Source organism: Engystomops pustulosus, chromosome 6, assembly GCF_040894005.1.
Source record: "Engystomops pustulosus chromosome 6, aEngPut4.maternal, whole genome shotgun sequence".
NCBI classification, from domain to species: Eukaryota; Metazoa; Chordata; class Amphibia; order Anura; family Leptodactylidae; genus Engystomops; species Engystomops pustulosus.
The window spans coordinates 98,698,211-98,726,069 of record NC_092416.1 but is presented as its reverse complement, the minus strand read 5'-3'; the positions used below and the strand labels follow the sequence as shown (position 1 = coordinate 98,726,069).

Genomic DNA, 27,859 nt, shown 5'->3' with positions numbered 1-27,859 from the left:
TTGTAAGTTGCTGTAGGGGTATATGGCAGGAGTTGGAAAGAGAACAAGGCTTTAGGGCCTTTGGAGAGCAGATTTTGATGAAATAATTTTCATGCCCCATGTCATGTTTGAATAGCTCCTGGAGTACTGTAACAGTGATAAACCCCCCAAAGTGACCCCATTTTGGAAACTACACCCCTCAAGGAATATATCAAGGGGTAAAGTGGAAGGTTTGACCCTACAGGCGTTTCACAGAATTTATGAACATAAGACTGTGAAAATGAAAATTTACATTTTTTTCAAGAAAATCTCATTTTAGCCCCCAAAATGTCATTTTTAAAAGCAGTTTAGGTTGAAAAGCACCCCAAATTTTGTCACACAATTTTTTTGAATACGGCAATACCCCATATGTGGTTGTAAGTTGCTGTAGGGGTATATGGCAGGAGTTGGAAAGAGAACAAGGCTTTAGGGCCTTTGGAGAGCAGATTTTGATGAAATTATTTTCATGCCCCATGTCATGTTTGAATAGCTCCTGGAGTACTGTAACAGTGATAAACCCCCAAAAGTGACCCCATTTTGGAAACTACACCCCTCAAGGAATATATCAAGGGGTAAAGTGGAAGGTTTGACCCTACAGGCGTTTCACGGTATTTATGAACATAAGACTGTGAAAATGAAAATTTAAATTTTTTTCAAGAAAATCTCATTTTAGCCCCCAAAATGTCATTTTTAAAAGCAGTTTGAGGTAGAAAAGCACACCAAATTTTGTCACACAATTTCTTCTGAATATGGCAATACCCCATATGTGGTTGTAAGTTGCTGTAGGGGTATATGGCAGGAGTTGGAAAGAGAACAAGGCTTTTAGAGAACAGATTTTGATGAAATAATTTTCATGCCCTATATCATGTTTGAATAGCTCCTGGAGTACTGTAACAGTGATAAACCCCCAAAAGTGACCCCATTCTGGAAACTACACCCCTCAGGGAATATATCAAGTGGTAAAGTGGAAGGTTTGACCCTACAGGCGTTTCACCGTATTTATGAACATAAGACTGTGAAAATGAAAATTTACATTTTTTTCAAGAAAATCTCATTTTATCCCCCAAAATGTCATTTTTAAAAGCAGTTTGAGGTAGAAAAGCACCCCAAATTTTGTCACACAATTTCTTCTGAATACGGCAATACCCCATATGTGGTTGTAAATAGCTGTAGGGGTATATGGCAGGAGTTGGAAAGAGAACAAGGCTTTTGGAGAGCAGATTTTGATGAAATCATTTTCATGCCCCATGTCCTGTTCGAATAGCTCCTGGAGTACTGTTACAGTGATAAATCCCCAAAAGTGACCCCATTCTGGAAACTACACCCCTCAAGGAATATATCAAGGTGTTTGGTTAATGGTTTGACTCTACAGGTCAAGTTTTACAGTATTCATTAGCATATGACTGTGGAAATGAAGAATTAGAATTTGTTCAAGCAAATGTCACTTTAGCTCCTGAAATTCCATTTTTACAAGGGGTGAAGTAGCTAAATGTCATTTTTAAAAGTAGTTAAAGGTAGAAAAGAACCATGAATTATGCCACACAATTTCTCCTGAGTATGGCAATACTGCAAATGTGGTTGTAAATTGCTTTTTTAGTGAAATAGCAAGGTTCAGAATGGAGGGAATGCTATTTTTGAAGTTTAGTTTTGGCTGAAATATCTCGGAGTCATGTTATTTTTGCACATACCCAAAGGTACAGTGAAAGCCCCCAACATGTGATCCCTTTTTGAAAGTGATAAAATTTGATCTTGGTCACTTATGTGGAATTTAGTGAAAAGCTGAGGTTAAATTTTAGCTTTTCATTTTTCCACAAATGTTACATTCATAAGACACTTTTTCAGACACTGACCTGCGCATAAAAATGAAACAATACTTTGTAACATTTATCAGGCTGTATCTTATGTGTGGCATCGGATTTGTAATTTTTGGGCAGCACTGGCATAGGCCTATAAATGTGCAGATAACATCATTAGGTATTCATCTAAGGGTATAATGATGCTTTTAGTTTTGTTATAAAAATTAAAAAATGGGCAAAATAAAAAAAAATGGGCAAATAACAGAATGGCACTGATGGGATTTTTCCAAATTACACTTCCAGGGCTGTGTGGTAGATTCGGAAGCAATCCTTCATACACAGCCCAGGTTTGGAAGGACATGTGTCACATTGCGGATACCATTCTTTGTGCACACACGGCATCTTTTTTGGGGTTTTTGCTTTTTCTCCGTTGGTGGCACCACAGACGGATAATGTTGCCCTGGTACCATTCGGGGAACATTTATACATGAGGCAGAGCTTTCCCCTTCCCCTTCACCCAGGAGGAGTGATTTGATGATATTCTCCTGGTACTCTAAGTATTTACCCTGGTGGCCGGCCTGTCTGAAAAGGACAAAGGAGTTGTACATTGCCATCTGTACAAGGTGGATTGCTAGTTTTTTGTACCAGATTCGGTTTCTTCTAGTCGCTGTGTAGGGCTTCAAAATCTGGTCATTTAAATCAACCCCCCCCCCATAAATTTATTATAATCCTGTATACATACAGGCTTCTGGATGGTGGTGGAAGTGCCACGCAGGGTGACAGGGGTACAGCTGGCATCATGAACTGTTGTCAGCATCATCACCTCTTTTTTATCTTTAAATTTTAAGCACAGCACCCCCTCATTTTGCACTGCTCTGCTTTCGCCAGCTCTCAGCGTTTGACTGACAAAAGTTTTGGGAAGGGGTTTATGATTTTTTCGCACTGTCCCACAGGCCATTGTACTTTTGTCCATGAGGCATTTAAACAGGGGAATGCTTGAATACCAATTGTCGGTATATAAGTGGTACCCCTGATTAAGTAGTGGGAATATAAGGTCCCACACAATTTTTCCATTTGTGCCAATGTGTGGTGGACATTCTGGGGGCTGTATTGTCCTGTCTTTGCCCTCATATACACGGAATGAAAATGTGTATCCTGTGTCTGCCTCACACAATTTATATAATTTTATTCCGTATCTGGCTCGCTTATTAGGCAGATACTGTCGGAATTTAACTCTCCCCTTGAAGCTCATTAGGGACTCATCTACTGAGATTTCCCTTTGAGGGGTGTAGACAGCTGAAAATTTTTCTTGTAAAAATGTTAGAACGGGGCGTATTTTAAAAAGTCGATCATAGTTTGGGTCATCCTGGGGTAGGCATAAGGAATTATCCGCAAAATGAAGAAATTTTTGTATAGCTTCGAATCAGGACCTGGACATTATTGTGTGGTACAGCGGGCAGTAGTACAGAACATCCGTGGACCAATAGGATCTTATTTTAGGCTTTTTTGTAAGGCCCATATTTAAAACAAGGCCCCAATACTTTAACATTTCCCCACAGTTTGTAGGGTGCCACCTATAAGGCCTGGCATAAAAAGAAGATGGATTTGCCCGTATAAATTCTTCAGCATATATATTGGTTTGTTCTACCATTAATTGGACCAAATTGTCCGTAAAAATTAATTTGAAAAAACCGAGGGCAGAGAGCCCTTCAGTAGGGACCTTAATCCCTGCTACTGCAGTAAATGCCGGAATTTGGGGGGTGTAATCTGTTAGGGGTTCCCAATCTAAATCCTCAGGCAGAACCTGAGCACTAACTCTCCTACGACTACGAGGGGGTTCTCCTGAATCGCTGGAGGAGGAATCACGAAAAAACTCAGGTTCTCCCTCACTGGCACTTTCAGTATCTGAGGCAAGCATGGCGTACGCTTCCTCAGCGGAGTACATCCTCACTGCCATTTTATAAACTACGAAACACGACACAACAATTATTTTTTTATTATTTTTTTTTTTTTTTAACACTAACGCTGACTAACTAATGGACTGACAGGGGCGGAATGACAAATGACAGACGGTGACTGACACTAATGAACGAACAACCTTTTTTTAAAATTTTTTTTAGTTTTTTTTACACTTACAGACACTGACTAACCCACTAAACCACTGACAAACTGACGGTAACTAACAAATAATACAGCTAACGGACAATGACTACCACTGTCAGTAACAGAGATAATCTACCTAAAGCGACACTAAGTAACTAATGTGACGGACTGACAGCGCACTGACACTAAGTAACTAATGCAACGAATTCACGGCGCACTGACACTAAGTAACTAACGCGACGAATTCACGGCGCACTGACACTAAGTAACTAACGCGACGAATTCACGGCGCACTGACACTAAGTAACTAATGCGACAAATTCACGGCGCACTGACACTAAGTAACTAATGCGACGGACTGACGGCGCACTAACACTAAGTAACTAACGCGACGAATTGACGGCGCACTGACACTAAGTAACTAATGCGACGGACTGACGGCGCACTAACACTAAGTAACTAACGCGACGAATTGACGGCGCACTGACACTAAGTAACTAATGCGACGAATTGACGGCGCACTGACACTAAGTAACTAATGCGACGGACTGACGGCGCACTAACACTAAGTAACTAACGCGACGAATTGACGGCGCACTGACACTAAGTAACTAACGCGACGAATTGACGCCGCACTGACACTAAGTAACTAACGCGACGAATTGACGATGACGCACTAACACCTAAGCTACCTAAAACTTTTTTTTAGATTTTGAAAAAAAAAAAAAAGAAGAGAACTCTCCCTTATGAATGGGAGGTGAAGGGGTCAGGTGCTGTGGGCACAAAGAAGGGCGATTAGGGGTTTATGGGGTGATTTGACGGTGTGGGGGCAGACGATTCACTGACAGGCTCTGATCTCTCCAAATTCTCTCAACCAACAGAGAGATCAGAGCCTGCCAGCCAAGATACTGTGCCCGCCTGTGACCCTGCTTCACTGTGATTGGTGGGTTCGATCTGATCCACCAATCACAGTGATAGCCAGCGATGGACCACATCTATTGGTCCATCGCTGGTCACATGTCTGGGGTCAAGAATCTCCGGTGCCCGGACTATAGTGCGTCCTGGTGCGCTAATAAAGCTCTCACCAGGACGTACTATAACGTCTAGGTGCCTCTAGGGGTTAATCTACTACTAGTTCACTGCCTTCATACATCGACCCCTTATTAAACGAGCTGTGTCAGGCAGAATTTTCAGGTGTTTCACCAGATACATAGTGGAACTCGGCCCATCTGTCGCCGCCATGCTGGAGACCTGAAGTTGCAATCATAGCAGCGCAATATGAATGCCCCATACTGTCGCTCTTAATCATGGAACCATTTCCGTAAAAACAATTAAAAATAGAACCACTATGCTATTCCATTATTCCTAGGTGAAATATTCAAACGACCCGGCCTGCTTTGAAAATTATAATTTTTTCAAAGTAAACGCTTCTGGCCCCCAGGCCCATTTTGGGTGGGGAGGAGCCGAGAGACAGGGGCTTGGACAGGCGAAATCTCGCCTGGCAGTGGACCGCCAGCTCCATCCCAAGATTAGGCAGCCTCAGAGGCATCCATGCATGCTGCCCCTGCTGTTTCCTGTCCATTTTGCCTCCACGATCCTCCACAGCGTCCACCAATGTCTCATTTCAAATCTCTGGAGCACGAGAGGATATGCAGCACATCATCCCCTTATCAAACGAGCTGTGTCAGGCAGAATTTTCAGGTGTTTCACCAGATACATAGTGGAACTCGGCCCACCTGTCGCCGCCATGCTGGAGACCTGAAGTTGCAATCATAGCAGCGCAATATGAATGCCCCATACTGTCACTCTTAATCATGGAAGTCGTCTCCATGGCTGCCTCCACATGTCGTCCCCTTATCAAAAGAGCTGTATCAGGCTAATTTTTCGGGTTTTTCACCAGATACGTTATGGAACTTGGTCACTATGTCGCCACCATGCTGTGTTATCGACTAAATATACCGTCAACCTTTTGTTCAAATAGGAAATCATTTCACCTCCTTTGGTGAAACCTGAGTCCATTTAGGGTATGTCGCCATGAGACTCTCTAGCCTGCCACTGCTGCCTCTGCATGCTGTCCCCTATAGTGTCAGGGTCAATTATTGCATGTTTTAGATGCTATCTAGCCTCATTCGGTCGCTCTGTCATGGCCATGCTGTTGCCCATAATTTTGGCATAATGGTGCGATTAAGCAGCCTCAGAGGCATCCATGCATGCTGCCCCTGCTGTTTCCTGTCCATTTCCGTGGTGTTTCCATCCTTTTCTGAGGTTCCCAGGTGTTTGGCCAAGCTTCCCTGTGCAGAGCCTTGGTCCCCTTGAAAAATGCTCGAGTCTCCCATTGACTTCAATGGGGCTCGTTATTCGAGACGAGCACTCGAGCATCGGGAAAAGTTTGTCTCGAATAACGAGTACCCGAGCATATTAGTGCTCGCTCATCTCTAATCTTCACCTGACCTGTGTATAACCCACCTGAAGTCCTGTATCTGTTGTTTGTCCCTCAGTATCGTTTACCTCCTAGTGTTATCCCGCTTTCCCTGTCTCAGACCTGTGTTAGTATTCTGTGCACCAGTGTGAACACTGGTCTATTCCTGTATTTACCTCCTAGTGTTATCCCGCTTTCCCTGTCTCAGCCCTGTGTTAGTATTCCGTGTACCAGTGTGAACACTGGTCTATTCCTGTATTCCGGTTACCTGTCTGCTCCACCACCCAGCAGCTGCCAGATGAAGTAACTTTTCATCTTGTAGGGTCCCTCAGGGACCTGATAGTCGGTTCGCCCTCATGAGGGCAGCCTATCTGCTTTAGGCAGGGCCTCAGCCCGCAAGGACGTTGCAGGGTGAGTTCGCCATCACTTACCTAGTCTGACAGCTAGCGCCAAGCCTGGTTGTGGTTGCGCGGTTTGCTGGACAGGTGCTGACACCTACCTTATTCTTTGGGGCGGTGCAATCACGGGGAAAACAAATTTTAAAGGTTTTATAATGTTTTCATACATTGACAAATATCAAAACCTCCTGAACAACATTTTATTCGGATTTCGCCATCTTAAGGAACTAATAACTTTTTTTATACTTTGATATATGGAGCTTTTTCTGACTTTTGATGACATTTTCAATGCTACCATTTTTAGGCGCTATTTTCTGTTAAACACAGTGAAAAAACGTTATTATATTTTGATAGATCGGGCGTTTTCGAACAAGACAAGATTTTTACTGTTTATTTATATTTATATGACTTCTAGGGAAAGGGGGGTGATTAGAATTTTGAGGTTATTTTATTATAATATTAAAACTTTTTTTAATTTTTACTATTTTTCAGACCCTCTAGGATACTTTATCCCCAGGTTGCCTGATTTATCAAACCATACTACAGATATGTGCAAATCACACATTGTAATTAATGGGTTAAAACAAGACAGCCCCAAAGACCCAAGGCTGTCATGGCAAGCAATCGCTGCCCCCTGATGACGTCATGTGGAGCAACGATCTTCACCAAGATGGTGGCACCCATGCTCCACCATGCTTTTGAAGCCACCGGCAAAACTGTTTTGACCGCCGATTGACAGGATAACACCAGCGTTCGGTAAGCAAAAGACTTGCCGGCTATGGAGAGGGCTCAGCCAGTGAGCCCTCTCTATGCACTGGCACCCAACGGGAAGTGTTTAAACAAGAATAACTGAAATATAAGAGGGTCAGAAGTGTTAAGACCTTTTCATCACTAATGAGTGGAAACACCCTTTTGAGCTAGTACAGCCATGAATCTTCTTGGGAATGATGCAATAAGTTTTTTTAAACCTGATTTGGGGATCCTCTGATATTATTCTTTGTAGATCCTCTTCAGTTCCCTCAGGTTGCATAGTGAATGTTGGTGGACAGACATTGTCAACTCTCTCTAGAGATGCTCAATTGGGTTTAGGTGAGGGTTCTGGCTGGGCCAGTCAAGAATGATCACAGAGTTGTTCTGAAGCTTATGCTTTGTTATTTTAGCTGTGCGTTGTTGAAGGTGAACCTTTCGGCCACGTCTGCGGTCCAAAGTGGTCTGCAAAAGGTTTTCATCCAGGATATCTCTGTACTTGGACACATTCATCTTTCCTTTAATTGGAACCACTTGTCCTCTCCCTGCAGCAGAAAAAAAACTTCATAGCATGATTATGTTGGGATTGTATTTGGCAGGTGAAGAGCAGTGCCTGGTTTTCTCCAAACATACTGCTTAGAAGCAACATCAAAATGTTCAATCTTTGTCTCATCATACAAAAGAATCTTATTTCTTATAGTCTGGGAGTCATTCAGGTGTTTTTTTGGCTTGCATATGGCTTGCACTGAGGAGAAGCTTGCATCTGCACACTCTGCCATAAAGCCTCAACTCGTGGAGGGCTGCAGTGATAGTTGACTTTGAGGAACTTTCTACCATTTCCCTACTGCATCTCTGCAGCTCAGTCACAGTGATATTAGGATTCTTCTTTACCTCTCTCACAAGGCTCTTCTCCCAAGATTGCCGAGTTTAGTTGCAGCCAGGCCAAGAAAGAGTTGTGTTCATCCCAAACCTCTTCTATTTAAGGATTTTGGAGGCTACTGTGCCTTGCCACAATTCTGTCTCTGAGCTACTTGGGCAGTTTCTTAGACCTCATGATTCTTATGTGCTCTGACATGCACTGTACGCTGTGAGGTCTTACGTACATTACGTGTGTTTTTCTATAAAAAATTTTTATCAGTATAATTAAACACAACAGGATTCTAATGAAGGATCAGAAGGAAATGGACACGTGGCACCGTACCACCAGCGGGAGCCTATTGCTGTCTACGGGGAGGTATGAAAGGCTGAAAACTTGCAGCCATATATGTGTCACCACAATGGCACTGTGAATGCACGCTGTGTCCAATCATCGCTGGGAAAACATCTTATTATATTACTGTGTACTATGGCTGTAGCTCCATATATGGCTTACACTTACCATGCGCAGCAGCCGCGGGTGAGGACCGTGTGCCGGTGAGGACGCTGTGCGGGGACCGGAAATAAAAGTACTGCCACCAGGGAGAGGCACAGGATGCTGGGGCCCAGCAGGGACTGGACGCTGGGGCCTAGAAGGCGCTGGACGCCGGGGCCCAGCAGACACTGGCATCACCGCGCCGGAAATAAAAGTACTGCCACCGGGGAGAGGCGCCGGGGCCTAACTGGCACCGGACACTGGGGCCTAGCAGGTGTCATGGCCAACCAGAGGATTCTCTGGTACTCCGTTTGGCCAGTCCGACGCTGCATCTTTATCAGATCCCCGTTGAAGAAACATCAGCACATAAGTGATAATTGAGGTTCTTAGCTGGCCATGTTTTTCTGGAACCTCAGATAAGGTCACCTGTTCGTTCCTTGGCTAAGAATAAAGTGTTTGACAAGGTCATTGTTGAGTCAGGGGCCGAAGACATAAAGTCCCTTAGTGTTGGAGTCTATTATGCCTTCTAAAGTTGATAAATATATACGCAATAAATCCCAGCACACATTTATTTATAAATTTTGTCACAAATCTGCCTCCCTCTCAGGGTATGACCATGATTTAAATGGTTATTGATCTTTATTCTAATATGTGTCACCTTGTGACAGCAAAAAATATTAGATTGAATGTAGTAACTTTTTATTAATATAGTGACATAAAAATATCCAAAAGTGTTTCAACTAGATGTACTAGATAGAAAAGATTGAACTCACTATGGTTTATGCAAAAAAATATACAAATAGTGGTTAAATAATAGTTTTTACTGGAATCGTTTGAAAGTGAACATACAGTAAACTGGCTTCAAAAAGGTAATGTGGACGCACGATGCCCATCTGCAAAGATGAAACAAAGGGAGAAAAAGTATAACAAGTGTGAGCCAAGTGGCCTTCTATAATGATTCACAGTTATTGATGAGACTTGTCATGCAAGAGAGAAGGAAGCTCACCTACAGCCTACAGAGGTGAGCTTCCTTCTCTCTTGCATGACAAGTCTCATCAATAACTGTGAATCATTATAGAAGGCCACTTGGCTCACACTTGTTATACTTTTTCTCCCTTTGTTTCATCTTTGCAGATGGGCATCGTGCGTCCACATTACCTTTTTGAAGCCAGTTTACTGTATGTTCACTTTCAAACGATTCCAGTAAAAACTATTATTTAACCACTATTTGTATATTTTTTTTTAATATAGTGACATAGAATAAATGTTATATGAATGTGCCCTGAGAGCATCTTACACTTATCAACATCTTATCACTAAAGAGCGCAATTATATACAGTACTAGCTGTAGCTTCCAGCATTGCCCTGGATAGTTAATAACTGCTCATAGCTATAACAAAATAGAATGGGTTAACAAAAAATATTTTATATGTATTTATTGCTGTCACTGACCATTTCTGTCGTGTCTGACTGTGTCTATCTCTCTCTTACTGTCTCTGACTCCGGTTCTCTCTGACTGTCTCTGACTCTGATGGTCTCGGTCAGTGACTGTCTCTGATGGTCTCTGTCTCTGCTGTCTCAGACTGTCTCTGACCATTTCTGTCTCTGTCTCAGAGTGTCTCTGTTTGTGTCTGAGAGCTGTCTGTCTGAGAGCAGAACTGTTCTAGTTGCCTATGGCAACCAATCAAAGCTGATTGGTTGCCACTAGCAACTGGAACAGTTTTACCTCTGATAAATGTTCCCATATCTATGTATCTTTATCCATATTACCTCACACATTAGCTGTCGTATACTCATTGCCTAAAGTAGCCAATTAAAGCACAGAGCTCATATTAATTATGTGTGACAAAATAGCAACCAATCAAGGCTCAGATTCTAACTGCCACAGCAACAGCATACAATGGCTCCTGTATATGGTAGTTCATACGCGTATTTTGAAAACCGTGGGGTGGGGTGACGTTCCCTGAGTCACAGAGAGGGTCTGCTCAAAATTTGGTGATTGTAAATGTGACAGTGCAGATTCCTTTAGAGATCATACATACATACACTCAGCTTTATATATTAGATCTAGCCCTGATGCATCAGTTTATAACTCCTAAGGCAGGAGCTATAGGGGTCATAGGTTACTCTCGTCACGGTACATCACAGTATATTATTTGTTAAAATGTACATCCCTAACACATATTGATGGAATTACTGTTTTTAAGCCCGCAGCAGCTGCCCCTGGCCTGTTATCCTTGAGAATGCTAACATATCCCTGAATCAGGAAACATGGAATTTCGGGGATCAGATGTCAGTGCACTGCAATCCAGGATTCAAAACGGCCAATGGACAGGCAATGGCACAAAGTCGTTGTCAAGGAGACAAGAAGTGGAGTGTGACAGCACCCTGTGATGGTAATAGCAAAGTGACATGATTCATTTTTATTTTAGCACTGTAATTCATAAGAATGCAGCTCACATGTGGAGTTTCTTCAACCTTCCCCTTTGCATTTGTAAACATGTTACAAGTGTGAATGCCAGAAGATGGACCTGGATGTAGCTGCTATCTCCACCTGCTAGGAAGGGAGCTCATTTAATCCTAAGCGTACTGTAAAACAATACTACTTAATATGATGAGGACTATAGATACCTATATAAATAAATATTACATGTAAAGTCCTTCAACACACATATAAAACAGGGCTACAAAGTAAAGCACAAGGGCACTAAAGAAGAGCAAGCAGAAAGCAAATTACAGTGTCCATGCAAGCTGCTATAAGATTTAGGCCTCTCGTAGTAGCTATAGACCAATGGAAAAAATAGCATTTTATTTGTCTTATTATTTTGCAATTGAAATATTCAAAATTTGTCAAATTTGACAAAGTTGTGATTTTTCTTGACACTCACTACTCTTGAAATGTAGTAATACATCGGTAAGATATTTATTTGACAGAATTATACATTTTTAATACATTTTTATTGTAGTTTTTGTTATAGAATATACAATGCAGCTTAATATAAAATGATACAGATGCACAAGTTAAAATATGACAAAATGTTATGCACATTTCATTTGTTCAAGCTAAGTGCAATTAGAAAGTATGTCATATATTGAAATCTTATAGAGCACTGTTCATCAAAAACAAAAGAAACCATAAAATGGGCACTTTTCATAAAAAGGAAGGAGAACATAGAACCCATCCCAAAGGGGGCACCAGGTTCTTAATATCCTGCTGCATTCCAGAGAGGGAACCGTGGTGGGGACAGGAAAACTACATCCAAGAAAAATGCTAAGATACAGGCAGGTGTGGGGAGGGCTCATAACAAAACACAAACACTGCACTGCTCTGCTCCGCCATGTCTCCATCTTCCCTCCCATCTAGATTGGAAGCCCTCACAGGTAGGGTCCTACATCTACTAGTTTCAAATCTCTGTAGTTTTTCTATTTTCTACTTACATTTCTTCTTGTCTTAATGTAATGTATGCAAACACTTTACTGATTGTACAACAACAAGAAATGAATGGTGCTCTATAAACAATAATAAGAATAATTATAATAAATGGTAGAATAGATGTTTTCAGAAGGTGAATAGAGACAAAATAGGTTAAGAAGTAATTTAATGGTTGCCCAACATTTTGACCAATATCAAGCTGTAAACAGATGGAAACATGGTTATAACACAGGGTAGCAGGGAACACAAGGGAAGGGTTGTTTCTGTGTGCTGTGAATATATCATATATCATAGGTAAAATATTCTGCTAGAGATTCTTGAAATAATTCTTCCAAAGGGGGAAGTGTATTTTCCCATTGTCTAGCAATTAGTAGTTTGAATTTCATGAGAATGTGGCTATTCAGCTTTCAATTGTTTTTTAGGAGTATGGTTTATTTCTAATCTGAGGATTGCTAATACAGTATAGGGTAGAATGTTGTGGAATATCTTATATTTTGAAATATAATTTACAAAATCTGTTAGATTTGGGTAAATCCAAAATAAATGAAGAAGCCCTTTCTCTGCATTCCCTCAAGCAAAGGCTAGAAGTGCCAAGAGGAAAATTTAGCAAAAAAACTTTCAATTTGGAAATTTGAAAATGGTACAATTTGGAATGCTAACATATGCCTTCTCACAGTAGACGCATGGCTCTTCTCATGGGTGTGACTAGAATTCAGTGAGCTATACAAGAAAATTTTGGCAGGATACGCCAAACTGTATGCTGTGGTATATAAATATACAAGCCACCACTACATACAGTTGCTCCTTCTTTAAACCCTTAAGGACACAACCCTTTTTCATTTTTGCATTTCCATTTTTCACTCCTCACCTTCTCTTTTGAACAGTTTAAAGAATCTGTCCATGCATATATATCAAAGTACAGTATAGGAATATCCATTACCAGGGCTGGTTCTAGACAGAGTGGGGCCCTGGGCAAAACTATAAGTGGGGCCCCAAAATAAAACTATTTTATGACCGGTCCCAGTCAGCCTTCATGCAATTTTGATTCAAACTGAAACATTTTATAAAAAATACTTAAAATTTGACTTTGATGGCAAAAAATGTGATGAACAGAAAATATTTACCTTCACATCTCCTAAATGTAATAGATGGACATGTGTAGAGTTCACAAATGTCCCATATTGATATGTTCACATAAATGCACATAATATCACTAAAAATATAATAACTAGATATCTGCTTTTCAGCTACAAATAAGACCGTCACAACATGCAAAATATGGCAATAAAACAGATTAAAAAGTAAAGGCGCCATAAAACCTATATAATTTTGAAGGCAGACAACCAGGAGATGCATTTTGCAATTAATGATTTGGCAATCACGAAATAAAAGGCAATAAGAGAGAAAGCGTATTCTTAGATAGTTCTGCATAGAGAAGGGTTAAAAACATGAATATTAGTTGATATTATCCTTTCTCAAAATGTAGTAACATATAAAGTGAGCATTTCCATTATCTGTGAGGTGCAGCAGCTCCTGTGTGCAGCAAATTCTCCCTGTAGCTACCGGCTAAGAATCTGTAAGGGGGAGGGGGCAAACTTCAGGGGGCTGTATCTATGTGCTTCTAAATCTCAGGAAAACTGAGATATTAACTGTTAAACTGCCATCTGGAGTGATTTTGATATATAAAAATGGCACCTGATATTCTCACTTCAAACCGGAATACCTCTGGATCCATGACACCTAGAAACAAAATTCAAGATTCATTTGAAAGAAGAGACTCTCTCCTTTAAGGGGGCCCTGGGCAATTGCCCACTTTGCCTACCCATAGCGCCGGCCCTGTCCATTACATGGCCAATATTTACTCAGAGCCACTGGGACCATCTACACCTGTATACAGATAAACCTCCTGGTGGTCAAACAGACAGCTTGTTCTTGGGATCTAGTGGTTGGACCCCCTAATCTGTGTATAGAGGACAACATGATATAACTAGCTGTAAGTAACAGTTGACAGGATGACAATTGCTTAAAAATATAATCGAAAGCTATAGAGGATTGTCTGTTAATCTCTTGGGATATTAAGAGAAGCATAGCTGCTGAAACTTGGATGTGTGGGAAACTGAGCAAATCTTCTCTTAGAGAGAAGAGAATAAAGCACTCACATGCACCAGGAAGAAGAAGGTGAACTCCGGCAGACCTCGGCGCAGCAAATACACCTGCAGGAACTCGGGCGCATGATGTTAGTGAATCGCAGCAGACCCGAATCCTCGTCAGACAACACACCGCGGGATCGCGACAGGACCGGGTAAGTAAATGTGCCCCTATTTGTTTAATGTTGGAGATATCTCAAAAGATTATAACATGACAGTGGCTTACATCTGCTACTTTACTAGGGAAAATATGTTAAACATTGTAACAATATCACAAAATATCAAACAAGTGTATAAATGGCAGTGAACAACTTTCTCTACTATTCAGAATTGGGTTGCCAAAAAATTGGCAGGTGGTGAGAGTACTTATATTGATAAATAGAGATGCACTCACCGGCGCAAGTAAGACTAATTGGTGCTGCGATATGCAAAATACCTCCTATCTCGATATTTAAAATTGGTAAAATAATAAAGCACAGTATTTCGCGATCCGTGTATGAGATTAAGTGTATAGCGTTCAAGTGGTAGTTGTTATTACCTTATCAGGTACTGTTCCGCTAGTTTGTAGCCCAGCATTCCAAATGAGAGTTGTGTAAACTCCAATTTCCACGGATCTGATTCAGCCCCAGCCGGCGGCAGTGTTTGGATGCGGATGGACGCTATGGGAAGGAACGAGGGTCAAGCTTCCTCATTTCCCACGGTTATGGAAAGGAACAATGGTCAAGATTCCTCAGTGCTGCAGTAGCTGCTTCCTAAAATTGGTGACATTACCGAAGCGGATACCAACGAACCTTAAACAGTGTCAATGTACATCCGAACACAGACGCCGGCCGGGGCTGCATTGGATCTGTGGAAATTGGAGCTTAATCAACTCTCATTCGGAACACTGGACTACAAACTAGAGGAACAGCACCTGATAAGGTAGTAACAACTGCCACTTGAACACTTTACACTTAAAGGACACTTGTCATCAGGTCTCTGTCACTATTTCTTTCACCTATACCTGTTGGAGCAGCTCACAAGGATCCATCACAGCCTATCTAGTTATTTCATACATTAATCATTATAAAATCATCTATTCTTTATTATGTAAATGAGGCTGGTCACATGGTAGGCAGTGATGTCACTCCTGTTACCCCTTCCCTCTCACTGCTCATGTATGTGTGTAATGTATAGTAAAGAATTGCTAGTGTCTGTGCTTTATCTGCTGACATGCTGCATTCTCCTAATACACAGAGACACAGACATCAGCTACACAAGTACCTGAGATGTTCTGCTACAACATGGCTGCCAGGAGCTGTTTTATCTTTCACATTTACACACACAGGCTGCAGGGGCCGCCAGCACCAGGAAGCACATGGAGCAGCCATTACACCATTATACAGGCTGTCAGTCAAGCACTGGGGGTGTGGCTGTGCCTCCCACTCATGAATAAGCTGGACAGCTTGAATATGATAATGACTCATTGGAAATTTCACAGGTCATTTGCATACAGCTTTAGAACCTCATTGCTTAAGTTTACACAGTTTAATCTCATACACAGAGTGCAAAATACTGTGCTTTATTATCATATTGATAAATATCCTAGTTCTGTTTATAACAGTTGAAGGCTGCTATATGTTTATGAGAGTTACTTATTTTCAAGTTTATAAGACTTGTCTTCTAAAGGACTAACCATAGACCATTTTATTGCAGTTTTACATGATATAATGTGATTGTCAAAGAGGTTTCACTGTATGAAAAAAATAAAAAAACAAATAGGGTCAAATATAACCAAATCCTAAAAAAAAATAGGGGTGTATTTTTCAATTGCCTAATACATCTCTACATTAAAAAGAAAAGGTTAATATTAATGTTTTCTCTAACTGCGCAACACTGCAGATTTTGTCTCTCAGTCCAACCCTAACAATTGCTGTCTCTTTATAATTTGGCATTTTATTTTGGAATATATAATGGGCTTCTGTTGTGGTCAAAAGGTACACATGCCAATGCACAAACACAATGCTGCAGACCAATAACAGCCATCTCACAACAATGTGTTACAACATGCACAGCATTGAAGTAATCAATTGTCACACAAACACAAATTTCACATGCCAGTTTTACCAGAAGGAAATGCCTCCTGTAATGTACTAAAGGGAATTATACAGTACATTACCTATGATCTGAACTCTACTGGCAACAAATCTACAGATTTTACTAAAGGATAATTCAGTCGATCACCAGCCAAAAGTAAAGCATAGGCAAATATATTTTGCCTATTTTAGTTATCTCATGATAATCTTGGCTACTCCTAGTATTTCTTTCCTCATCAGTATGTTGATTAGTAGATACAAGCATTTCTTTTTTTCAGATGTTGCCGTTGATTTGCTCTTCTTAAATCTTTGGAACCATATCCCCTATTCTTGCATACCTGTTGAAATGGTGTTTCATCTTTGTAACTGCATCTTGGCTGAATAAATTCTCCCACTGGTATATTGTGTATTATGTGTCAGGGGCGGTTTTTGGGCACATGCAGAATGGGTTTATTACTAACTGGCACTTCTGTGAAGTGCTGAATGAATTATTTTGGGCTGTCCCCTATGATAATGTCTAAGTATTCAATTATGTACTTTTGGCACTATGAGGCATATTTATTAGGACCTCTGCGCCACGCCTGAATTAATCGCAAATGCTAGCTTATTTCTAGCACTTGCGATTATTTGCCCCGATCCGCCACCTTCACGCCAGCGCCGGGCGTTACTGTCCCCGCGTCTGCACAATCGCTGCTGCCGGACACTTTTCACATGCTTTTTCACATGACTTTTCACGACTTTTCTTGATGTATCGGCGCTCGGGGCAGGGCGCACGAGCGCCAGAGTATGATAAATATGCCCCTATTATATAAATGAAAATTATAATCATTGAGGTACGTCATATATTCTTCTATGTACAGTGTGGGACCTCACAATATCAAGGTATCATCAATATACCTCCCATGCAATAAAATCTGGTTGGCAAGGGGGTGGCCCACACTTTACATAGCCTTCTCCTTCCACTAAGATATGTACAAATTAGCAAGGAACAAGGAAAAGCACATCCATTGAGCATCTCTGGAAGAAAAAAATGTTTGTTAAATACAAAAAAATATTGTTTTTCAGAAAAAAAATCTGTAATCCAAATTATATACTTTGTGAAATCCATGAAGTAATCAGTATACAGACATCTTATATTCAGGAGCACTCAAAACCTTATTGTACAGTATGCATGTATATCAGTGATGTCACATGCCAGCCAAGCAAATGAATCACTCCCCTGCAAGCAAGACTTGTCCTTTGTCACGGGTATCTATGCGACCCATGTCCCGTACCTCGCTCCGGTACCCAGCTCCCCTGCGGTCTCCAGCTCCTCTTCGTACTTCCTTACATCTCCATGCTCCTGCTCAAGATCCTGCAGTCCAGCGCAAGCGTCGGAAATATAAAGGGCAGCGCACTGCTAAGTGGTGCTGGCCATTTCCAGGAATTCTGTAAAAGCTGACCACTTCCTGCATTCCCCGCCGGATCTTTGTACTACATGCCTCAGAGAATGCTTGTTTTGTTGCTTAGTGCCTGTCTGCTTGCTGATTTCCCATTAAGACCCCGGATCCATTCCTGACTCCATGCTGCCTGCCCTGACCTCCTGCTTTGTTCCTGACAATGATCCCCTGCTGCCTGTCTCGACCTTTTGCCTGTTCATGACCATGATTCTGCCTCACAACTTTGTACCACGCATTGGCCACCACCGCGGGCAAAGTCGTGCCTGTGCAGCGACCTGCTGGTACCCTGCAGCAGCAAGGCCATCCCGCTTTGCGACAGGCTCTTGTGATAACCAGGCGCCACTTAGATTCCATTCCTGGGTGTCGGCTTACACCATCGCTTGCGGTGGTAAAGAGGATCCAGTACCTCAGATCCTGGCAGCCTTTAGGAGAACATTGGAAAGTATGTCTGTTTAGAGGTTATATTCCTGCTCAAAAAATAAAGGGATCACTCAAATGACACATCTGAATGAATGAAATATTCTAATTGAATATTTTGTTCTGTACAAAGTTGAATGTGCTGACTACAAAATCACAAAAAAATGATCAATGGAAATCAAATTAATTAACCAATGGAGGCCTAGCTTTGGAGTCACCCACAAAGTTAAAGTGAAAAGCCACACCACACACTGATCCCACTTTGATTTAATCTCTGTAAAACAAGACAAAATGAGGCTCAGTATTGTGTGTGGCCTCCACGTGCCTGTATGACCTCCCTACAACACCACGGCATGCTCCTGATAAGGGTGGGGATGGCTCTTGAGGAATCTCAGACGTGGACTAAAGCATCCACCAACTCCTGAACAGTCTGTGGTGCAACGTGACATTGGTAGATGAAGCAAGACATGATGTCCCAGATGTGCGCGATCGAATTCAGGTATGGGGAACAAGCAGGCCAGTCCATAGCTTCAATGCCTTCATCTTGCAGGAACTGCTGACACACTCCAGCCACATAAAGTTTAGCATTGTCCTGCATTAGGAGGAAGTCAGGGCCAATCTCACCAGCATATGGGGGCTTAATTACTAAGGGTTTACGGCCGCACTTTCGTCGGATTTTCCGATGTTTCTGGCTTTTGCACAGCTGTGACAGGTATTTACAGGGGATTGTGTTGTAAGCAATCGGATTTTGCCGCAGCTGCGCTGTCTTTCATGCAACAGAAATCGGGGGAACGTGCTGTCAGACGATCTGACTGATTCGGACTGAGCACGGATTTAACTTTCAAATTGTGTTGCAAGATCAAGCACTTACATGCACCAGGAAGAGGAAGTTGAACTCCGGCGGACCTGAGCGGGGAAGCGACATATGCACAATATCAGGCGCACAATCTTAGTGAATCGCAGCACAGTGCATCGTCGGACAATGCACTTTCGGTGAACTCCTTCGGACGGGTAATTAAATGTACCCCATGGTCTCACAATGGATCTAGGGATCTCTTCTCTGTACCTAATGGCAGTCAGGCTACTAGAGATGGGTGAATTTTTTGAAATTAGATTCAACCAGGTTTGCCGAATTTTCAGGGAATCATAACGACTCACGACAGGTGACGTAACAGTAGATCACATGCCAGGTGCGGGTGCATGGAGAGGGCTCATGGGCCCTGTATATATTATATTATAATGTATGAATAAAAAATGTAATGTTGACCTTCATAGGTACTACATAATCTATTTTTCTCCTTTTCATTTTCATTTAATCTACTAATTTCACGTTTGTTCTCATTATTCAATTTGTTTTTGGATATGCAATAAGCATGTATTTGGTTCAGTTTATAATTGTTACAATTTTTTAAATGACAACATTCTATGTGGTCCCCTAGCCGCTGAACTCTCTAAAGATACATCTAGGGATCATATGGTGGTCTTTTATCAATGAATATTTTTCACAAATTATAATTGTATGCCAGCGCATTTACTAATGAATAACTGTATTTTGTTTTAAATTCAGCAGTCTCCACTTGTAATGATCCTCTTGCCATTGAGAATGGATTCTTTGTAAAGAATGGATATTTGATAGAAGGAACTCTGGTTGAATATAAATGTCACCCAGGGTAAGTTTCTCTTAAAATTATGACTATTCATAAGTATAATAACACTTATTACGCGTTTAAGAATATTAAGTGCTAGGGATAGGTCCTCAAGATGAGTTTTGATGATCTATTAATCAGCTGGCACAATAGAGGCAAAGATTCTCCTAAAGACATCTGGGGCATTCTTGGGGAGACAGACGCGCTGTGGTGGCCTTTTTCAAAGAGGAAGGCTGTAGTCCCCAACAGACGAGTCTCCTTGGCGTAAGTTCAGCTGTGCGGTTTCAGTGGATGAAGCCTGAGCTGGTTCCTTAAAGATAGACCAGCGTTTGGCTAGTAAGATGGTGAGATCAGCCGTGATCTGGTTGTTCCTGTCCCAGAGGGAAGTAGCCCACTCCAGGGCTTTTCAGAGAGAAGACTGATCCCAAAAGCCACCTTAGCCCATTCTGTGGCGAATTGTGAAGGCATCAGTTCAATATGCATGGAGCACTGGTTGATAAAGCCCCTGCATAACTTGGCATCTCCGTCATACTTGGTGGGCATGCAAAGCTGCAGTCTGGGTCTAGCAGTAGACAATGTAGCCTTAGTAGCAGGAGGTACTGCAGGCCTTGGGCGCTGGTGCTGGGTAGCCAACAGTTCCTGCAAGATGAGTTGTCCAAGTTGCTGACTTTGCACGGTAATCTGCTGTAACTGCTGGGGTGTGGCCAAGATTAAGTACAGAGTCATAGAGCAGAAACGTAGGCAGGGTCAAGCAGGAGGTCAGGATAGGCAGCACAAGATCAAGGTCAGGAAGTAGCTGGGGTCACAACGGAAATCACACAGGCAGTAGGAAACAGGCATAGAACACAAAGATCCAGCAGGGGACACAAGAAGGGGAAAGATATTTAGCAAGGAAGGTGGCCGGCCAGCACCAATCATTGACCTAGGAGGCGGGGACTTGCATGTCGAAGAATGGGGATAGCTGCTGGAGCTAGGAGTGGTAAGACATGCTGCAGCGGGGCAACAAAGGCACAGGTACCAGCTACCCAGACATGGGTCGCAGGTCCCCCGTGACAGGTGTTTTAGTCTATATATATTGAAATATGAAAAAATTGAACTTTGATTGGTTAAACTCATGTCTTAGAAACTCACAAATTGTTATTTACTGTAGAAAGGTCTATAATTTGTACTAGGAAATGTTTACTGATTCCAAATTATATACTGTATATACCAATTTACCTCATGAACATGACCAGTCGTGAGCTAACTGCAAAAATGGCAACTAATTCAAGGCCCCCAATGATGTCTATTGTAAACACTCACTGTGCACACCGAGAGCGAGCTGAGCAACTGCAGCACAAACTACACTCACCGGCCACTTTATTAGGTACACCTGTCCAACTGCTCGTTAACACTTAATTTCTAATCAGCCAATCACATGGCAGCAACTCAGTGCATTTAGGCATGTAGACATGGTCAAGACAATCTCCTGCAGTTCAAACCGAGCATCAGTATGGGGAAGAAAGGTGATTTGAGTGCCTTTGAACGTGGCATGGTTGTTGGTGCCAGAAGGGCTGGTCTGAATATTTCAGAAACTGCTGATCTACTGGGATTTTCACGCACAACCATCTCAAGGGTTTACAGAGAATGGTCCGAAAAAGAAAAACATCCAGTGAGCGGCAGTTCGGTGGGCGGAAATGCCTTGTTGATGCCAGAGGTCAGAGGAGAATGGGCAGATTGGTTCGAGCTGATAGAAAGGCAACAGTGACTCAAATCGCCACCCGTTACAACCAAGGTAGGCAGAAGAGCATCTCTGAAAGCACAGTACATCGAACTTTGAGGCAGATGGGCTACAGCATCAACAGTTCAGGCTGGTGGTGGTGGTGTCATGGTGTGGGGAATATTTTCTTGGCACTCTTTGGGCCCCTGGAGCCCAATTGAGCATCGTTGCAACGCCACAGCCTACCTGAGTAATGTTGCTGACCATGTCCATCCCTTTATGACCACAATGTACCCAACATCTGATGGCTACTTTCAGCAGGATAATGCGCCATGTCATAAAGCTGGAATCATGTCAGACTGGTTTCTTGAAAATGACAATGTGGTCACTGTACTCAAATGGCCTCCACAGTCACCAGATCTCAATCCAATAGAGCATCTTTGGGATGTGGTGGAACGGGAGATTCGCATCATGGATGTGCAGCCGACAAATCTGCGGCAACTGTGTGATGCCATCATGTCAATATGGACCAAAATCTCTGAGGAATGCTTCCAGCACCTTGTTGAATCTATGCCACGAAGAATTGAGGCAGTTCTGAAGGCAAAAGGGGGTCCAACTCGTTACTAGCATGGTGTACCTAATAAAGTGGCCGGTGAGTGTATATAGCAGGTCCTATTGCTGGCCTCATTTGTGGAACGGTCGCTCATTTCCTATGGACCTGGGTGGTGTGAGCCGTGCTCAGCAGCCAATATCCATCTGATCACCTTTACCCTGTTTGCAGCCTATACATATACACAGTTGTATGCTTGCAATAGATATACAGGCGTTCCCCTACTTAAGGACACCCGACTTTTAGACAACCCCTAGTTACATACGGACCCCTCTGCCCCCTGGGACCTCTATAGAAGCTCTCTGAATGCTTTCTACATTATAGTTCCAGACTGCAATGTTCTGCTATAAAGTGTCTGTAATGAGGCTTTATTGATAATCCTTGGTCCCGTTACAGCAAAAAATTTTGAAACTCCAATGGTCACTGGGGCCAAAAAAGGTTTTTGTCTGGATTTACAATTATAAAATATAAAGTTTCAATTTAAGAACAGACCTATGGAACCTATCTTGTATGTAACCCCGGGACTGCATGTATATATATTTAACTGTACTTTCTCTTTATACAGATATAGACTAGAAGGACCTGCTTTCACAGAGTGTCTGGAGAATAAGACCTGGTCTAATAATGGCCCCACATGTAAAAGTAAGTTATGATTGTCATTTCGTTATTATGAAATTTCGTTCTTCCATATACGAAGAATTTACAGCAGAAAGGTTCAAGGGATAGACACCGATGTACATAAACAAAAGTATAAATATGTTAAATGCAGAGATTAAGAAATGTTCATAACATATCTAAGAAATTATATCTATTATTTTAGAAGTCTATTGTCCACCACCTCCAGAGATCAAAGAAGGCATCCTTGTAGCAGTAAAGAAAGTCGAGTATGAAGTCTCAGAAGTGATATATTATATGTGCAAAAGAAATTTCTTTATGGATGGATCACATAGTGTTACCTGTTTGCCAAATGGCCAGTGGTCAGATGGTCCAGCATGCAGAGGTATGTCTGAGATATAGCTTATGTCTATGCTATATTTTCGGTTTAGGTTTTTAATTTTCTTGAATGCATTCTTGAATTTTCTTGCATGTGTCTATAAGTTTCTTTGCCAAATGGTGTGTCAATAGATGCTAAATGTTAGAGACAGTGGGGGCACATTTCCTTAACATTGTTATCACTTTTGAGGTGGTTTTAGGTGCAGTTTCTTGTTTTTATAGGTGAACAAGACAAACTGAATAGGTGAATTCCTACTCATCAAACAGGTTTCCCTTCAAAATCAAACTCACACAATGGGGCACATTTACTAAGGGCTTTGCGCCAGTTTTCTGTCGGACTTTGCACGTTATTTCTAGCGTAAACTGCTTTCATGGGCATTAAAGAAGTGTCTGCACCACAAATGTGTCGCACGCAACTGTTTTGTGGCACAGCTGCACTAAGCACCATGCGACACAAATAAGGGGGCATTCCAGACCATGCGCCAGATTTAACATGCAATGTCTTTTGCACACCCTATGTCAGTGATGGCGAACCTATGGCACTGGTGCCAGAGGTGGCACTCAGAGCCCTTTCTGTGGGCACTCAGGCCATCAGCCTAGGACAGAGTTCACCAAACAGGACAAAATTCAATAAATCTTCCTGTAGTCCTAGGCAACTTATGAGATGCTGCGCTCAGCACTATTTTACAGCGACACCTCATTGACTATTTGGAACTGCTTGAAAAGTGAGAAGGTGTTAAAAGAACTGCATTATCTTTGGAGGTCCTCATGCTGGACCCACCATTCTTTCTAAACAGAGAGACCCTGGAGAGAAGCTACAATGATAGTCTGAATTTGCCCACCTTCTTTCAGCTGTATTGGTGGCCTCAGGGGCAGATACAATTAAAGAAGTGGAAGAACAGGTAGCAATAAGTTACTGCTAAAAATGGCACATTGGCACATCAGGGTAAATAAGTGGGGTTTGGTTGTAGTTTGGGCACTCGGTCTCTAAAAGGTTCGCCATCACTGCCCTATGTTAAAGGTGCACCACAAAAAAGCTGGTGAACTTTGTCTTAATAAATCCCTGTAAATCACATTATGCAGGGGCAGAGCACTTTTAGTGGAGTTTCCTATTATATGTCTTCTGAACTTTTGAATAATTTGACATCATTTTATTTTTATTTTTTATTTATTTATTTAAGTTTTTTAACAAAAAGAAACATAAACAGCATACAATATTTCCTGTTGCATTATAAATACAATTACAGTATCAGTATTAGCGTTTTTCTATTCTTTCCAGGATGTTAGATGGAGCATTATAAACAAAACCCTAAAGCTTGGAATATGGAGATCATTTTAGTTTTTACGACAAATGTTGACCGTTTACTGACCAAGTTATTGTAATTTTTTTGCATTTCCATTTTTCACTTTCGGTCTTTAAAAATCCATCATTATTTTATATTGCCATTTAAAGCTGTAGCAGGGCTTTTTTTCTGCCTAACAAATTGCAATTCCTGGTGATACATTTCATATTCCATTCCAGTTACAGGGAAGCTGTAAAAATTAGGTTTTAATAGATTTAAAAAATTAAAACCTATTGTACAAGAAAATTTATCTTCATTTTGCCCTATTCTGACACCAATAACTTTTTGGTACTTTAACGTATGGAGCTGTGTAAGGTGTCATTTTTTGGGGGATGTGATTACGTTTTCATATAATTCTCGGGACTGTACAACCTTTTAATCACTTTTTATTAAATTTTTTATGTGTTGCAAAAATGGGGAAAAAGTGGAGTTTCGGACATATAGATGCTATTTTATTTTACAAAGTTCACTGCTGGCAATAACTGTTTTTATAAGTTGACAGTTCATGACTTTTTGGGACACGGCAATACCAAACATGCTTATGATTTTATTTATTTATATGTATATCAGGTTTAGGTAAAAGAGGTGTTTTGAAATATCTTTTTTTGTGTATGTATCATATGTATAAAAACTTACTAACTACTTCCTAACTAACAGATGTAGCCTTAAAGAATCTTTAAAGAGGTTTCTGAAGTGATATTGTTAACATGATCCATTTTTAGTAATCATTAAGATAATTGCTTAATTTTTAATCTGTAAATTAGGTTTTGACATTGTTGAGGGATTTCTATAGATAGGCGTCTATTTGCCTTATCATTATAATATTAATGGGAGAAATATATGTGGTAGAAGTGAGGAAAGGGAGTTCCAGGGATAAGAGAGTTAAATTTAGAGTAAAGGTGCCATCTTACGTTAGTGGGTGGGGCTTTATTTACGTGTGAAATTTGAGGCTTTCTAGCGTAGGTGCACCCTGTGATGTAACTAGAGAGTGGAAGGTTGTTCACATAATCTCTTTATATCTTGAATGTATGCCTTTATTTCTATTCTATACACAGCAAGATGTAAAGTGCCAGTACAGCGAAGCCAGGTTATTTACCAAGGTCGGAAGGTCTGGGTTACAGAAATAGATGAGGGCCTGGTGCATCATGCGGAGAATGTGTGGTTTTTCTGCCGAAATAAAACACAAGCCTGCAGTTATACAGCCTCTAGCAAATGTTTTGATGGCATGCTTCAACCTCCAGAGTGTTATGAAGGTAAACTAATTCTGTTATGTGACATGTTCATTGTGCCCATACTCACTTCTAGTATCACATATACAAATACACAGCCTGTATGTAACCTGCCATCATTGCCCTGGTCGACTTTATGGTTTGTATGCTATGTAATTTGTGTGCATAGCTTATGTTGCTAAACCTACATTAAAACATCTTAAATATTCCTCATACTCATGACCACATGCTTTGACCGAGAGGTCACTGCCCCATTTACATCTTTTGGCCATGTTCATGGTGCAGTACATGCACCATTCATCACCGCACCAGGAACATGCCGAACGCCCCCACACCGCAGAAAATAGGGAAAGCTGTACTCCTGCCCATCTTTGCGGTGGGGCAGTCACTTCCTATGGACATCTGCCCAGTGAGCACCTGTGTATGTTAGAAGGGTTGCAAGCAACACCACATTGCTGGTTGCTTGCACCCCACAAAATGCTCAATGTTTCTGTGCATAAAGGCAATAGTTAAAGTTCTATCTGCACCACAATTCTGCAGCATGAACAAAGTACACGAAAAGAAAGTGGTGCTTACTTCTATAGCAGTTTTGATGAAATTGTTGCACTGTGCACACTCCACAGGCAAACTGTACATGGTGAAGTTTGCACCAGTTTTGATAAATGTGGGCTTGCGTGTTTTAAAACACATTGAAAAATGCATCATCACATGGAGATGTGTTTTCTAAGTAGCAACATAAGTTCATTGCTTTAATTGAATTTTGGAAATCAATTCAAGCACAGTGGGCTGGAGTTTCAACCGAGTTTCTCCAGAACCAGCACTGCATGTTTTGCTTTGTCTACCACTCCCACTTTGCTTAAACTGCTCTCCACTCGTCTCTGTATGTATAAGCAGGTGCAGCTGTAACATCATCTCCAGAGTGGGCAGCCTCTGATGGTATATATATTTATATTTATATATATATATATATTTATATTTATATATATATATTTATATATATATATATATATATATATATATATATATATATATATATTATATATATATATATATATATATATATATATATATATATATATATATATATATAGCACTGTAAATATATACAGAATATCAAATATGGTGGCACTGTATATGTCATAATTAGGTCACATATATTGTCAAGCTAAATATTACAAACATAGCTTAGGGTTAGTCTTCTTTTTACCTTCAGTAATTTATAATGTAAAAAAGTTATGGCTGATGCACTATTTTTTCAGAAGGGGGACATAACCTGACAAACATAGGCTAAACATTTACCCCTGCAAATACATATATGTAGATACCTATCTGTATAAACATACATACAAAGATATATATATATATATATATATATATATATAGATATAGATATATATATACAACTATCCATAGAAACACATAGAAGTATCACAAAGACATGAAGATGTTTCTAGACCTAAATCATTGTGTATTCTTTGTGGCAATATGTGTTTTGCAATGTTAAAAAACAATTGTTGCTACTAACTGGACACCAGCGTTTAGGTCCAAACTAGTGACTAGTTTACCTAAACGGCAGAGATGTGGTTCAGAAAAGTGTGGTCATTGAGAATAAAAGACACTAATACATGATTCAGAAATGTGTGGTGAGGGAGAATAGCGGACACTAAGAATTGGTTCATAAAAGTGTGGTCAGTGAGAATCGTGGACACTAATAAATGGTTTAGAAAAATGTGGTCAGTGAGAATAGCACAATAATAATGTGGATTGGAAAAGTGTGGTAATTGAGAAAAGTTCAATAATACGTGGTTCAGAAAAGTGTGGTCAGTGAGAATAGCCCGCTTATAAATGGATCAGTAATATGTGGTCAGTGGGAAAAGTGGACTGTAATAAGTAGATCATAGTATCAAGTATGGTCAGTGAGAATACATGGTGCAGACACCAATACGTGGATCAGAAAAAGTGTGGTCAGTGAGAATAACACACACTAATAGGTGGT

The 27,859-nt window shown here is 41.0% G+C and overlaps 1 protein-coding gene across 4 annotated transcripts in view; it reads left to right on the top strand.

Moving 5' to 3' along the window:
- Positions 1-27,859, top strand: part of LOC140064042 (beta-2-glycoprotein 1-like) — an 80,710-nt gene that overhangs the window by 36,642 nt on the left and 16,209 nt on the right. For 2 of the 4 annotated variants that reach the window (XM_072110468.1, XM_072110465.1), the window contains 5 exons: positions 11,040-11,228; positions 19,911-20,013; positions 22,864-22,940; positions 23,119-23,298; positions 25,690-25,887. In XM_072110468.1, the coding sequence (XP_071966569.1) occupies positions 11,040-11,228; positions 19,911-20,013; positions 22,864-22,940; positions 23,119-23,298; positions 25,690-25,887 (747 nt within the window). The remainder of the gene's footprint in view (positions 1-11,039; positions 11,229-19,910; positions 20,014-22,863; positions 22,941-23,118; positions 23,299-25,689; positions 25,888-27,859) is intronic. The other 2 variants (XM_072110467.1, XM_072110469.1) reach the window with 2 other exon arrangements.